The sequence below is a fragment of the Scyliorhinus canicula genome, chromosome 12 (genome assembly GCF_902713615.1).
Source record: "Scyliorhinus canicula chromosome 12, sScyCan1.1, whole genome shotgun sequence".
Lineage (NCBI taxonomy): Eukaryota > Metazoa > Chordata > Chondrichthyes > Carcharhiniformes > Scyliorhinidae > Scyliorhinus > Scyliorhinus canicula.
Genome location: NC_052157.1, coordinates 125,825,011 through 125,841,671, shown reverse-complemented (window position 1 = coordinate 125,841,671; position 16,661 = coordinate 125,825,011). Strand labels below are relative to the sequence as shown.

At 44.9% G+C, this 16,661-nt stretch overlaps 1 protein-coding gene across 1 annotated transcript in view; it reads left to right on the top strand.

The window, feature by feature from the left end:
• Window positions 1-16,661, top strand: part of galnt17 (polypeptide N-acetylgalactosaminyltransferase 17) — a 451,348-nt gene that overhangs the window by 168,693 nt on the left and 265,994 nt on the right. Inside the window, exon 5 of the mRNA XM_038814051.1 lies at window positions 11,885-12,082. Within this exon, the coding sequence (XP_038669979.1) occupies window positions 11,885-12,082 (198 nt within the window). The remainder of the gene's footprint in view (window positions 1-11,884; window positions 12,083-16,661) is intronic.

Genomic DNA, 16,661 nt, shown 5'->3' with positions numbered 1-16,661 from the left:
GGAAACAGGCACCCACTGAAGCACCCACTGCACATGGGCACTATGTCTACGGGACATAATTCAGTTCTTCCACTTTGGCACCTCCGCTTGTTTGCATGAGCATTCGGGATACTTTTGGTGCACATTACTGAGCGCGGTGTGCATCAAGTTCTCTGCAGACTGCAGGCTGTGATGAGATTCATATGTTGGCTGTTCCATAAGATTCCTTAAAAAGCCACATTCTGACAGCAATAGCATCGAGCAGGAATAATCCCTTGGCTCATTCTTTCATCCTCCTTTCATAGCTTTCAAACAACTCCTTCAATTGAATGTGTCAGAACTGTCCCCACCCCCCCACCCCCGCTTGGCCGGTAAAAACTGGGAATAAACCTGGCACCGTCAGCAACTTTCAGCTGAAGAATCACAGGGTAGAAATAGCCTTTCTTTTAAAGTAGAAACATCCAAGCCCAATTTTCCACGCTACATTGTAAATACTCTTTCCCCACATACTTCCTCTTTATTAAGCCTTTCCTTTGTTTGCAAACCGCACTAGACCATAGACTGTTCCACAGCCATCTTCAAGCCCGTGATGAGGCAAACAGAGGTGCACATCTAAGACGTGAAAAATGTGTATGGTGCCAATTCTTCCTCTTCTTGCTGTATCAAGTTCATAAAAGGGAAAAGCTCAGTGGAAACTGACCAAGATTCATTCCAACTGGCTGTAAGATTGGAAACTGAGGAAGCTTTTGGACAGTCCTTGCTGAGCTGCAAAGTCTGAGCCTTCGCATGCTACATTTTTAGCAGAAGTGGGTGAGTGCAGGCCACATATACGACACAAGGAAAATTATATTTTGTCAGTGTGCTTTTAGTGCTCAATCTGTGGCCGTCGGTTTCAGGGCCTGCAATAATGCCAATTAGTCCAAACATTAAATGGTAAATCCAGAATTTCCAAGAGGCCAGAGTTGGTTTAGCTCACTAGGCTAGACAGCTCGTTTGTGATGCAGAGTAAAGCCAACCGCGCAGGTTCAATACCCGTACCAGCTGAGAATTCTAAATTCTCCCTCCGTGTATCCGAACACGGAGCCGTCGAACGTGGCGACTAGGGACTTTTCACAGTAACTTCATTGCAGTGTCAATGTCAGCCTACTTGTGAAAATAAAGATTATTATTATTAGTGAAGCAATCCGTTTTCCAACCTTTGGTCAAAATAATCCCGTTTATATCCTTGAAATGAAGCTGCTGGTGCGCTAAACATCAGATCATAGATTGCAGTCTATACTCTGGTATTAATTCAGGGTAATACTGAAACGTTGGTTGACAACAGATTTAGGTTATGATACTCTTTCATGTATTATTATCTTACTGGTATCACGTTATGCCTAGTGCTGCCAATCTTGATCGTTCTGATTGGAGGGATTTTGACATTAAAACCCGAACTTGTGGTTAGAAATCCATGCACGAGATTGATGTATCAACAATACAAAGACATCTGGTCAAAAGCATCATATACCTCCCTCCAAGCTGAGACTTCATCTTAATTTTTTTTAAAATTGCCATTCACAGAATGTTTATGTTGGCTGTCTTGCAATTTCAAATAGACTTGGCCCCATAGTGGAATAAGCTCCCACTCCAATAACGGAAAGACTTAACCGGGAGCCGGCTGGGTTTTACACTATCTGCAAAAAGCAAATGGGTGACAAAGCATGGCTACTATTCTGAAACTAGCCAGAGGGTTGAGCACAGACTTGCTGAATAGGTTCTTTCAGCTGGAATAACTGGTCAATTTAGGAGGCGAAAGAGGCCGGTGTCCTGGCCTTTGCGTCCCTAGTAGCCCGGCGGAGGACCTTGCTGCAGTGGAAGGATGTGAGACCCCCAAGTGTGGAGACCTGGATCAGTGACATGGCGGGATTTATAAAATTGGAGAGGGTCAAATTTGCCCTGAGAGGATCAGTACAAGGGTTCTATAAACGATGGCAGCCTTTTCTGGACTTCCTGGCTCAAAGATAGGTATCTTGGTCAATAGCAGCAGCAACCCGGGGGGGAGGGGGGCGGGGGGGGGGGGGGGGGGGGAGGGGGGGGGGGTGTTCCTTATTGTAGTTTATTTTTTTTCCTATGGTTATGTAACCTAACATTGTGTTAATTTAAGTTGTTGTTAATATGTTGTGTTGTTCGTTGAGGAGGGGCGAGTGTTTATGATTGCTATCATTATTGTTATTGTTGGTATTTTATTATGGTTCGATGTTGTTGTATAAATACAAAATTTTTCAATAAAAATTATTTTAAAAAAAACTTATGGAATCGAGAAACAATCTCGGAGTCAACTCTATAAGACAATTTTGACACAGGTAATAGTGTAAAAAGGACCTTATTGGGTCAGCCACTTATTTTCCCAACCATCCAAGCCTCCAGTTTGTAGTCCTCCCCCCCAGGATTTTGTACCCATTAATGGAAGGGATTGAAAAAGGAGGTATGTATTTGCAATTTCCAAATGGGCAGGCAGCAAACAAGGCAAACTAGGTAATGAAAACCAGAAACAATGGCCCATTACTTCCTGGCTCCCCAACGTTCGATTTGCAGGGGGTACCCCAAAGGTGCACTGTGGAATCCCACTTTGATGTTCCCAGGTAAGGATTTACCCGGCAATTGTCCCAAAGGGCTAACTTCCCCATGACAATTGCGCTGCACTGGGAACTGTGCGACAAAGTGATTTAAATCATTAATTGTGGGTGCTTCTGCCAGTTTTATACTAATTATTCTGAAGGATTTAGAAGAAATAAAAATGTATAACTTAATTGTTTTGTTTTAAAGGCACAGACCAAGCTCCATCAGGGACCCCCCCCCCCCCCCCCCCCCCATACACCTGACCCTCAGGGGACCAGACCATACCCCCAACTAAGCACTTCATCCCCTACGCCCTACCCCTACCCCCTCCATCTGACACACATCCCACTAATGTCCGAATTCCCCACCATGGATGCCCTACTCTTCCCTCCCACCCCCACCCCCGACATGTCTGACTTTCCCCCGATGTCCAAACTCCCTCAATGTCGGCTCCCCACCCCCAATATCCGATCCTAACCCCCCCCCCCCCCAAACCCCATGATCCTGATGTCCAAACGCCCACTCTCCACATCACTGTCACTTACCTTAGACGCTTACCTTCTCCCAGGCCAGTTATTTTCAATGGGACATTTACCTGCTTTATGGCAGCTAGTCCCGAAAAAAACGGGGCATATTCTCCTTCACTCAACCTCTTTTACACTTTGCGGCTGGAGCCAGGGACCTGCTGCGCTGCCTGAGTCAACAAATCAAGAAAAACAAAACTGAACAGATCCAGGAGATAGGGCATTCAGATTATGGACTTACAGGAGGGATTTGAGGGCCTCACCCCGACTGAATGTTTCTCAGACATGTTCCACACAATGGTGGATGAGGGTGTATTTACATTTCCCCCAGAATTAGATCTGGTCTGATGCTCACTTGCACCTAAGCCTCGTTCTGGAGATCTGCCCCATCCGGTGATTGTAAGGTTTCATGGTTTTAAAGAAAAAGAACAGGTTCTTCGATGGGCAAGGGAGCATCATGAATTCAAGTGCCAAGGCCACTCCATTAGTCCGTACTAAGATTTGAGTGCAGATCTGACGAAAAAAAAAGAGCCACTTTTAATGGAGTGAAAATCATCTTATACAAGAATGGAGTCAAGCTTGGGATGGTCTATGCAGCTCGCCTTCAATTAATGTTTGGGGGAAAAGACCACTTTTTTGACATGCGGGGAGATAAGGCTCCTTTGTTCAAAGGCGCAAGTTGTGCGCAGTTTAATCAGTATTATGGCTCTGTGGACGAGCACTTTTTATTTTATTTATTTTCATGTCTGTTGTTCAGATGTGCTCTTGATGCCTTTGGTTAGATTGAGAGATCTCTGCTAGTTGTTTTTTTACATCAATCTATTGTTACCTTTCTCTTTCCATCTTCATCATCGGGCATGACATTTAGGCGCTAGTGTGGTGTTGTAAGTTAAATAAGGTTTTACTTTCCAGTTGGGAGTCTCCCTGCAAACAAGGGTGTTAGTTAACAGGAGTGGATTTCGAGGATTTTTTGCAGCTCATTTCAATCGTTTTTAAAAATGAACTTAGAGCTCATATTTAGTTTAGTTTTTGGAGCTTGTTTAGCACAGTGGGCTAAACAGCTGTCTTGTAATGCAGTACAATGCCAGCAGCGCGGGTTCAATTCCCGTACTGGCCTCCCCGAACAGGCACTGGGATGTGGCGACTAGGGGTTTTCACAGTAACTTCATTGAAGCTGACTTGTGACAATAAGCGATTATTATTATTATTAGTTTTGTTAATTGTAGGCTTTAGGATAACTTATCATAGAACTTATTGTTTGCCACTGTTACATTATTGCATTTTCTGCGGGGGGCGGGGGGTAAGGTTAGTGTTAATTTGCTGTCGATGTCTGCCAGTTTCTCTTGGTCAAGTCATCTGACTTGGCTCGGTGGCCATCTTAGGTGGATCGGTTTGCTTTATCTTTGAAGTGTTGTTTAGTTTCTCGCTTTAAAACTCCAAATTAAGGGGTGGTGGTAGACCTCCAATTCATTTGGTTACCTGGAGTGTTAAAGATTTGACTCACCCAGTAAAACGGTTGATTGTTTTTGCTCATCTTAAGAGTTTAAACGCCAATTTTGTTTTCTTGCAGGAAACCCACTTGTGTATCAAGGATCAGACCAGGTGACGCAAGAGTTGGGCAGGTTTTTCATTCCAGTTTCAATGGCAGCGCCCAGGGGTATGACAATTTTAACCAGGAAGAGAGTTCAGTTCTCCTCTACTCAGATGATAGCTGATCCCAACGGTCAATATATAGTTTGTAGTTCCCTGTCAAACAACCCAGTCGTCATGGCCAACATTTATGCCCCTACTTGGGATGACACAAATGTTATCAACACTTTGTTAACTTCCCTTCCCAACCGTGACTCGAACCAGCTTATTTTAAAAGGCAACATGAACTGGTGTTTTGGCTCCCAAATTGGATCGTTCCAAACCTAAATCTCTTGTCCCGTCCAGGATGGCCAGGGCTTTGTCTTCTTTTATGGCTTTTAAGGCAGGGGGTAATAATAATAATCACTTATTGTAGGCTTCAATGAAGTTACTGTGACCATTTATCCGCCTCCATAGATGACAATGTTAAATTAAGCATGTCCGATTCAACTCCCCCTCCAAGCTGCGGGAGGCTCTTAAGGCCATCCTTCAGGGGGAAATTATTTCTTATAAAGCATACAGGTTGATGACAACGAGGTTGGAGCAGCACAGGGTGGTGGATTCAATTCTAGAGGTGGATCACCAATACTTGCTTGGTCTTACTCCAGAGCTCTTGGCAAGCAGGAAAAGATCACAGATCCAGTTCGAGGTACTGTCCACAAACAAGGCTGTATGCCAGTTACAGCACTCCAGGAGTACTTTTTATCAGTGTGGGGAGAAGGCCACTTATCTAAAATGTCAAGTGGCCAAAGTATGATCCCTCAGATACTCATTCCTGGCTGCAACTTCATTTCCGCCCCTCTGCAGGTCACTGAGGCTTTTAAATCCTTGTACTGTAACCTGTATAAATCGGAGCCTCTGTAGATAAATCGATCATGTCTGTCATTCAAAACAGTCTGTCCAACCCAACTGTCGAGGTGGACAAGACCTGGGTGTTCCCATCATGTCCTGATGAGATTTTAAAATGGATTACGCTGATGCAAGGCCCCTTGCTCAGATGACTTTCCGATAAAGTTTTACAAGAGGTTTTTGGAATAACTTGTACCCTCATTATTGGATATGTTTAATGACTCCATATCTTGGGTTCATTACCTCTGACCCTCACTCAAGCCTCTATTTTGTTGCTCCTTAAAAGGGAAAAGGACCCGACCAAGATAGTTTCATACTGACCCAACTCGCTTTTAAACGCAGAAGTTAAGCTGCTTTCTAAGGTTCTGTCACTCCAGTTGGAGCCCTGCCTCCCAAGTATAATTTCGGAGGAGAAAGTTTGGGGTGGCATGGTGACACAGGGGGGAGCATTACTGACTCATAGCGCCAGAGACCCAGGTTTATTTCTGGCCTTGGATGACTGTCTGTGTGGAGTCTGCACGTTCTCCCCGTGTCTGTGTGGGTTTTCTCCGGGCTAGGTGTGGACTAGGTGAATTGGCCATGCGGGTAAAGTTAAGAGGTTGCAAGGACAGGATGGGAGCCTGGTTCGGGTGCTCTTTCGAGTGTCATTGCAGACGTGATGGGCCGAATGGCCTCCTTCTGCACTGTGGGGATTCTATGATGGGACAGGTTTGTAAAAGGCTGACAATTATCGGCTGATATACGTTGCCTTTTCAATGTTATTCTTTCCCCCATCCCGACACCCGAACCTGAGGTAATAATATCTCTTGACGCTGAAAAAGCTTTTCACAGAGTGGAATGGGAATATTTATTGAGATTCTCGGGAGATTGGATTTGGACAAAAATGTTCCTGTTGGATCCGCTTGTCATATAATGCCCCAACGGCCAGCGTTCACGTGGGCACTCGACACTCAAATTACATCCCTTTAAATAGGGGCACTCGACACGGCTGCCCTCTTTCACTCTTTTGTTTGCCTTGGCAATAAAGCCGCTCTCTATAGTGTTGAGGGCCTCTAGTCAATGGAGAGGTCGAGTCATGATGGGGCATCCCTACTTCTGCATATTACGGAACCAACTCCCTCCATCGACACCATAATGAAGACACTTAATACTTTGGTTCCTTCTCTGGTTATCAATTTAATTTAGGCAAGAGCGAATGTTTTCTAGTTAGCGGCCCTGGAAAGTGAGCCTAATTAGGCACGTTAACTTTCTGCCTCTCGAATACAAGTTTTCGTTACTTGGGGGTCCGGTGGCCAACTATTGGGCCTCACTTCAGAGGTGGAATTCTCCTGCAATTGGCGGGATGGCCCGAAGCTGGCGCCAAGAATGGCGCTACCCACTCTGGCATCAGGCCAACCAGATGTTGCGGAATCCTCTGCACTTCCGCGAGCTAGGCCGGCGCCGGAGGGGTTGGCGCCTCACCAACCGGTACCGAAGGGCCGGTACGAGTTGGCGCATGCGCAGACTGGCCGGCGTGTGCAGGGGGGTTCTTCTCCGCGCCAGCCATGGTGGAGCCCTACAGAGGCTGGCGCAGAAGGAAGGAGTGCCCCCATGATACAGGCCCACCCGCAGATCGGTGGGCCCCGATCGCGGGCCAGGCCACCGTGCCCCCCCCCCCTCGGAGCTGGTTCCCCCCTCGCCACCCCGAGGACTCCACTAGACGCCGACCAGCCAGGTCCTTCCATATGGGACCATGTCCATTACACGCCGGCGGGACTGGCCAGGAACTGACGGCCGCTCGGCCCATCAGGGCCCGGAGAATTGCTGGCGTGCTGTAAAACCTGCCCCTGCCCGAAAACCTGCGGCGGAGAATACGGCAGCCGGCGTCGGAGCGGCGGGGCGGGATTCACGACGCCCCTCAGGGATTGGCCGACCCGGCGTGGGGTCGGAGAATCCCGCCCCATAAGTTCAATTACTCAAGCCTGATCAATAATGTTAAAACGGACCTGCAGAGATGGAAAAATCTTCTTCTGTCTTTGGCGGGTCGGGTTCATACAATTAAAATGAGCGTGCTTCCTAGGTTTTTATTTCTCCCCATTTTTCTGCCCAAATCCTTTTTTATTGAGGTTAACAAATTGATATCTGTTTTTATTTAGGTGGGGAAGAATCCCAAAATCCGCAGCTTTCTACTCCAAAGGGACAGACGGGTGGGGGCTTGGCCCTCCCAAATTTATTCTTTTATTACTGGACTGCTAGCATCCAAAAACATTTGTCCTGGATCAGTGACCCAAATTCAATTTGGGGCCACATGGAGACTCACTCTTGCATCACTTCTACTCTCGTTGCCATAGTTACTGCACTATTTACCTTTCCTCCTGCTAGATTTTCCTCAAACCTGTGGTGGTCTGCTCTCTTAGGCGTTGGAAACAGTTTAGACTTTAAGCTCGTTTCCTTGTCTTCACTGGCCCCTTTTGTAACAATCACCTTTACTTACCTTCTGGATTGGACCCAACTTTTAAATCTTGGAAAGCGAAGGGACTTGACCATTTTGGTGGCCACTTTGTGAACGGGGAGGTCTACCAGTTGTAGAGAGCTGGCTGAAAAATTCCAGTTACCCAACTCTTTTGTTATTTTCAAGTTTGCGACTTCTCTCACACAGCTTTCCCTTCCTTTCTTTTGGCTCCACCTTCCTCTTTGCTGACGAGGATTTTGTGCTTGGCTCATTCTGGCAAGGGGTCTATTTCGGACCTATGTAGCCAAATTCTCTCATCGGATGCCTTGCCACTAAACAGGGTGAGGGCAAGATGGGAAAGTGAGCTGGGTCCTACACTTACAAGTGAGATTTTGGGGGAGGCTCCTTACAGGGCCAACTCCACACCCTCATGTGCCTGGTTGAGTATAATTCAGTTCAAGGTGTTACACAGGGCACACTTGACACTTGATCAGACAGATGTGATCGCTGTTCGCTTGCCCCAGCTAACCATTTGCATATATTTTTGTCCTGCCCCAAACTCGTCAGCTTCTGGGCTTCCTTTTTTATTTGGAGATAATACGCGTGGTTTTAAACACATGCCTCACTGATATCCCAGAGGTAAATATTGCTTGGTTGGAGGTTTCCCATTCCACCCAGTTCCTCTGCCTGGTTGGGTGATTAATGTCATTCCTACACTTAGAGAAAATACAGTTCACCATTACAGGGGTCAATGGAGAGGTTCTAACTGAGATGAGAATTAATCGAATTGGCAAGGATAGCCTCGAGGGAGATTTCATAGATTTCATTAGAGAATTATGTTAATGAGCCAACAAGGGAATAGGCTATTTTAGATTTTGTGTTACATAATGAAGAAGGGTTGATAAATAGTTTTGTCATTAAGGATTCTCTTGGACTGAGTAATAACACCATGCTGGAATTTCAAATTCAGATTGTGCGAGAGAAGACAGAGTGGCATAGATTTTTAGCGTTGGGCAGAGGTAATCATACAAGCCTGAAGAAAGAGTTGGCTCAAGTAGACTGGGCTCAGATAATTGAGGGTAGGACAGTTGAGGAACAGTGGCGGATGTTCAGGGAGATATTAAACACCTCTCAATTAGAATATTCCTGAGAGGAAGAGGAATTGTAAAAGGGAGAAACACGTTCCATGGCTAAACAAGGAAGTCAAGGAAGACATAAAGGCAAAAACGATGGCATACCATACTGCAAAAGCCAGTGGTAAGCTGGAGGATTGGGAGAACTTTAAGGTTCAGCAAAAGGCTACTACAAATAAAATCAAAAGAGCTAAGGTGAACTACGAAAGGAAACTGGCAGAAAACATAAACGCTGTACCAAAAGCTTCTATAAGTATATAAAGAGGATGAGAATAGCTATAGTAAATGTTGGCTCTTCAGAGGATGATACTGAATAGGTAATAATGGGGAACACAGAAACGGCAGAGACACTGAACCAATATTTTGCCTCTGTCTTCACAGAAGAACATAATTAAAAAATTCCAAAAACTACAGTATTAGTGCCACAAAACAGGATGGAGGTTATCCTCAAGGTGAAAACATTTGAGGCTATCCCATGATCACCTCCCTTCCCACTCCCAGGCCCTGCCCCCCTGCTCTATACCTGAGCACCAGTTGCTCCCACAAGAATTTACCATCCACCTACACCTGGTCAGCTGCTATGGGTTGGCACAAGCTCCCCAGTGATACTTAAACAGTGATACTTAAAACCTCCTGAAATGGCTTTGTATGGAAAACCTGGCAGCTCCACTGACTTGGTGCCATTTAAGGTGGAAGGTAAACCTTTTCCCCCAAGTTTGTTTGACTATAATTTTGCGAACAAGGTCTGATACTGAAAGCCAAAATTAGGTTGAGGCAAGTTAAACATGAGCAGTGATTTTGTCCCCTCTCCTGCAGTGTTCCTCAAGCAATTGTTATGACCTGGTGATAAGGAGTGAATTGGTTCCGCTCTCTATTCAATTTCCTAAGTTAATCACAACTGTCATGTGAGAGTGCCTTTAAGAATTGGATGTTTAAGAAATGTACCTTTAAGAAATGAGCTGATCAGATTACTGAAGTGATGTCACGGGGACGGGGGGGGGGGGGGGGGGCGGGCGGAGGGGTGGAGCTGAGCTCACTTCTGCTTTTTGGGAGTTTTAGTTTCAGTTTGAAGAAAGCTTGGGTGTGTCTGTGAGCTGTATTGCTGGTGATCTCTGCCATGAAGGACTGTCTCTTAATCCTTTGGTGAAATCAGAATTATAAAAAGGCCTCAGTATTGAATATAAATCTAACGTGCTTCTGTTTGAAGGATTTGTTAAGTCTTTTGGATGTGTAAAGGAACAGTTTGCAGGATTGGGTAGTGTTGTATTATTTTTGGGGTTATCTTTGAAGTAAGGGGTGTTAAGAGATCCAATGTTTACTTAAAAGGTTAATTTGAGTTTGTGGAATAAACATTGTTTTGTTTTAAAAACCACCTGTCCATAATTGTAATACTACACCTGGGGAACAAGCCGTGTGCTTCAAAAGCAACAATCCATTAAAGGTGGGGGTTGGTTGAACGCCATGATACATTTTGGGGTTCTGAAAACACCTCTCCCATAACACAACAAAGGTTTAATTTCCTCTTCATAAGGATGTGCCTTTTCTGAATCCAAACATATGTAACTATTTATGCGGTTGGCTATAAGGAGCAACTCAAGCAAGCTTTTCTTGATTTAAAGAAAGGGTAAATTTATTAACCACTAAAAATGAGAAAACAAAAATCACTCAAAAACGTGATGACACGCATTCAGCCCTCATGCGGCCATTCGGGTGCTAAAGTACACACAGGCACACGCACTTAAACGTTGCGACCGGTTTGAATTAGGTGGTTTTGTGGATGTGGTCAGACATAGGAGATGTTGCAATTATTATAAGATTTCAGTTCACTGGTCGATTTCTAGTAATGTTGGCTGTTGAACCTGGTAATAAATACACGTGTTCCAAAAAAAAAGAGAGGTAGAGAGTCCAGCTTCTCCGTTGGTTCCCGGTGCTGAAAATGTTTGTGACTCTCGCTGTGTTATTTGAAATCTCTCTGCAGTGTCTGCAGCCTGACCGTTTATACTTCACCCATTGTGTATTTCCAAAGTGTTTTGGGTGGGGCTGCCTGTGGCACTTTGCATTTTAATATCTCTTCCTAAGGCAGCGACACGTTTCAATGGACCTTTGAATTATAGGCAATGCCCCTCTCTTCACACTCCCCTGAGGGTGTCTTGTTTGCTTTTTCACTGTTACCTTGATAAGATAGCCTTGCATTTTTAAGTGGTTTGTTCTGTCTCATTTCAAATTGCAAAATTTCCTGTCAGTTGAAAATCGAAAAGTCATGTATTCGAAAGTAAAGAGGCATAACAATTAATTAATAATTTAGTTTGTGTAATTAAAAAATTTTTTTTTTAGAGTACCCAATTATTTTTCCCAATTAAGGGGCAATTTAGTGTGGCCAATCCACCTACTTTGCACATTTTTGGGTTGTGGGGGCGAAACCCACGCAAGCACGGGGAGAATGTGCAAACTCCACATGGACAGTAACCCAGAGCCGGGATTGAACCTGGGACCTCAGCGCCGTGAGGCAGCTGTGCTAACCACTAGGCCACCGTGCTGCTCTTTGTGTAATTTTTTTAATGTAAGGAAGATGCTTTCAGCCATCATGGGATAATATAATAATTGGAATAATTGCATATCCACTAGGGCATCTCAACAAATAACTTGCAGAATAACGTGTTTTGGCCATGGCTACAGTTCTGGAATATAATATTTTATTAAAGCTAACAATGCTTTAATATATTTCCATCCTTTTTCAGGGTTGAGCCAGTCCTGACCAGAATTAAGGAAGACAGAAAGCGAATTATTCTTCCCTCTATTGACAACATCAAGCACAAAACCTTTGAGGTCCAGCGTTATGAGAACTGTGCGCATGGTTACAGCTGGGAGCTCTGGTGCATGTACATTAGCCCTCCCAAAGAATGGTGGGATGCAGCGGACCCCACGTTGCCAATCAGGTCAGTTGTCCTTTTTTATTGTATTTGGAACACTCCCTTTTCAGATCTGTGGTAAACAAATTGAAAATGATGGATCAATGCCTGGCACAAATTTCATTGGCAGTACATTTTTATCTGCACCCCCTGAGGTAATCTGCTGACTATTCAAAAGAAAATTGTACATAAGGAACTGGTAGTGAAAGAAATAGTGAGAATTCAAAGTAGAAAAAACATGTTGTCTTACACATGTAAATGCGAGAATGCTGAGGGAATTCAGTGTCGAAATAATGGAGGTTTTGACTACACTCTTTCAAATGATCTTGCATATGGAAGGTGTGTTGGAGGACTGGAGGGTTACATAAGAACTAGGATCAGGAGTAGTGTTGCTCGTTTTACTGGAGTGTGATTAACACGCCTCCGTTAAAGGCCGTGTGCTTAACACTACTATGGCTCTGTATGTGTAATTATGCTCGGAGTCGCCAGGTGCCGTATTGAGACACCGTCACAAGTATATCAAGGTCAGGTTCAAAGTAATAAATCCATACACCGATTAGTAAGTCCAAACGATTGGTGTTTATTATAACAAATATAATAAATACACATGCATACGCTAAAGAGACTAACTTACTTCTAATACTAAACAACTAAATACTTATCTAGACAGGAACAGGCAAGGTCAGGGAGCAAGGCCTTCGTCCCGTTCTTGGTCTGTAACTTTCTGATTGGCAAAGTTGTCAAGAGGTAGTAAGGTCTGGATCACGTAGCGATCGTTGTGTTGGCACTTACAGTTCGATGGCTGATGCTCAACGGCCGGTGATGAAACTGGAGTCAGGATGCGATGGAACAGGTCTAGGCCGGAGTCTGGAAGCAACAGCAGATCTGGGCCGGAGCAAAACAGACCGAACCATGTGCGGGACCTACTCTTATAGGTCCTAGAAGTCCGTGCCCCTTGGGGCGGGTTCTTTCACCTGCTAGGTATCGATTGGGTCTTTCCCAATCGATATCTTTCAAACTCCCCAATCCTAGGGTCGTTCCTCGATGGGTGGGGCGGTCCCTACGGCTCTTTGTGTTGGTTGCTTTGGCGCCATTCTGTCTGGGCGTCTATGGAAAAGTATCGATTGATACTTAAATGTTTCTATTGTCCGGGGTCTGGATCTGGATCACCTCATTACTATGCAGATCTGTTTCCCATTTGCACCTTTGGCTGAAACTCTGCACCTGGCCAGAAACTGGTTTCTGTACGTGCAGAATGCAAAACAGTCTTCTGCAAGCTGTTTGTTCTCACTATGACTGTTTTTCCCTGCAGTCTTAGCAGTTCTCCATTTTGTAGCGCAGTGTCCATCTTAGATGGCTACAGTAGGCCATCTGACCCATCGAGCCTGTTCCGCCATTCAATGAGATCATGGCTAATCTTTTGTGGACTCAGCTCCACTTTCCCGCCCGAACACCATAACCCTTTATTCCTTTATTCTTCAAAAAACTATCTATCTTTATCTTGAAAACATTTAATGAAGGCACCTCCACTGCTTCACTGGGCAGGAAATTCCATAGATTCACAACCCTTTGGGTGAAGAAGTTATTCCTAAACTCAGTCCTAAATCTACTTCCCCTTATTTTGAGGCTATGCCCCCTAGTTCTGCTTTCACCCGCCAGTGCAAACAACCTCCCCGCATCTATCCTATCTATTCCCTTCATAATTTTATTTTTTTATACGTTTCTGTAAGATCCCTCTGCATCCTTCTAAGTTCCAACGAGTACAGTCCCAGTCTACTCAACCTCTCCTCGTAATCCAACCCCTTCAACTCTGGGATTAACCTAATGAATCTCCTCTGCACACCCTCCAGCGCCAGTACGTCCTTTCTCAGGGAAGGAGACCAAAACTGAACACAATACTCTAGATGTGGCCTCACTAACAACTTCTACAGTTGTGGCATAACCTCCCTAGTCTTAAACTCCATCCCTCTAGCAATGAAGGACAAAACTCCATTTGCCTTCTTAATGACCTCTTACACCTGTAAACGAACCTGTTGCGACTCATGCACGAGGACACCGAGGTCCCTCTGCACAGCAGCATGTTTTAATATTTTATCATTTAAATAATAATCCCTTTTGCTGTTATCCAAAACGGATAACCTCACATTTGTCAACATTGTATTCCATCTGCCAGACCCTAACCCATTCACTTAAACTATCCAAATCCAGTATCCTCTGCACTTTTTGCTTCACCACTCATCTTAGTGTTGTCTGCAAACTTGGACACATCGAACTTGGTCCCAAAGTAACACTTCTCTTCAAAGAGGAAGATTAAAACAAAAAAGTATGGATCAATTGGACTAGCAAGAGTAATAAATCAGCTTCAAGGAGCACTAATATGGTAGAAAACTAATGCACAGTTAGAAAGGCACTGGCTAATTCAGGATAAATAACATGGATTTGTAAAAGAGGAAATTTAAAGCAGTTCTTTGAGGAAATAGCTGAATTGTACAGAGTACTATTAGAGTAAATGTGCGGGTATGAATATGTTTTTTCAAAAGGAAATTGAGAAGGCGAGACATTGAAGGCCTGTAGATAAAATAAAAGCATTGAAAGGATTGTAGTCAGATGAATAAAATATTGGCTAAAGAAAAATAAAGAGAAGCATCGTTAACAGACATTTTCTGGACGGATTGGAGTATCTCACCATTGGCTGCAAAACTAGTGGTAGTGCACTGGACACCCATTGTGTACTGTAGCCACCGAAGTTGGCCATTTCCCTAAATACAAAATGGAGGAATGCAAAGCATACAGGATAAAATGGACAATGTTTGCAGCTCCAGCAGGCTGCACCTAGCAGGTGTGGATTCTGTCTGCTAAGAAAGCAGACAGCACCGAAACGAACGTTCCGCATACTAATGAGGCAATCACCAGGATAATTAGCATGTTAATGGAACGATTCCAGAGACAATGGACACAATTAGGGAAGCAACTGCAACATTGTAAAGGATACCAGACACTCAGGCACCAGCAAGGTTTGAAAACAAAGAGCCTGAAGGCCCGCCCAGTAGCTAAGGAACAGCCTCAGTATTGGGGGGATTCAAACATATCGATTGGGAAGAGACCCAATCGATTCCAAGCAGGTAAGGGAGTCCGCCCAAAGGTGCGTGGATCCCTGGGACCTATAAAAGATAAGTCCCACACATGGTTCAGTCTTCTCGTCCAGCCCTTCTCTCTCTTTGACCAACACTCCTCCATGGACCAGCACCTCGACCAGCCTTTGCCAAGAAGACCTTGAACGAGAGAGAGGAGAGGGTTCGGACAGCAGCCGCCAGCAAGTAAGTGCCTCACAACGATCGCTACCAGAGATAGGCACTCCTGACCCCTTTTAACCTATACCAACCTGAAGTCTGCAGACCAGGGCAGAGCAAGAGGCCTTGTTCCCTGACCCGGCAGTTCCTTCGAGATAAGTATTAGTTTATTTAGCGGTAGGAATAAGTTTAATCCTTTTAGCGTGTGCATGGGTAGTTATTATAATTGTATTATAATAAACTCAGTTGTTTGGACTTACTAATTGGTGTATGGTTTTATTGCTTTGAACTTCACCTTGAACTTGTGGCGGTGTCTTAACGATACCTGGCGACTCCAGAGCTAAGTAAAGAAACAGAGCCAAATTGAGTGTTAAACACACTCACCCAGAACGACCAACAGTACCTGTCTGTAGAATTCCTACAGTGCAGAAGGTAGCCTGCACTAACTCTTTCAAAGAGCAGTCTACCCACTCCCCCGCCATATCCCCATAACCCCACAGACTGATCATGGCCAATCCACCTAAACTGCACATCATTGGACTGTGGGAGTAAACTGGAGCACCCGGAGGAAACTCATGCCGGCATGGTAAGAACGTGCAAACATGGTAAGAACGAATGGCAGCAGGGTAGCATGGTGGTTAGCATAAATGCTTCACAGCTCCAGGGTCCCAGGTTCGATTCCCGGCTGGGTCACTGTCTGTGTGGAGTCTGCACGTCCTCCCCCTGTGTGCGTGGGTTTCCTCCGGGTGCTCCGGTTTCCTCCCACAGTCCAAAGATGTGCGGGTTAGGTGGATTGGCCATGCTAAATTGCCCGTAGTGTCCTAATAAAAGTAAGGTTAAGGGGGGGGTTGTTGGGTTACGGGTATAGGGTGGATACGTGGGTTTGAGTAGGGTGATCATGGCTCGGCACAACATTGAGGGCCGAAGGGCCTGTTCTGTGCTGTACTGTTCTATGTTCTATGTTCTAACTCCATACAGACAGTCACCCAAGGCCGGAATCGAACCCTAGTCCCTGTGTGCCAGCAGTGCCAACTACCTTGCTGACTTCTTGAGCTTGAACAAAGGAGACGTTGTTGTCAAAAGTGTTAGGAATTGTGAAACACACTGGCTGAAGATTACACCCAAAAGGCTAACCTATCTTTCCCCTTTCAGTCTATTCAGCTCTGGAGAAGAAATGGCATGAAAAATTGGGAGGGGTGCACAATGGGTGTCCAGTGCACTGCTACCAGTTTTGCACCCAATAGAGAGAGCTATGGCCTACTCCAATCAATTCAGAACATTTCTGTTCAATACTCCTCGCTCTTTATTGTTCACCC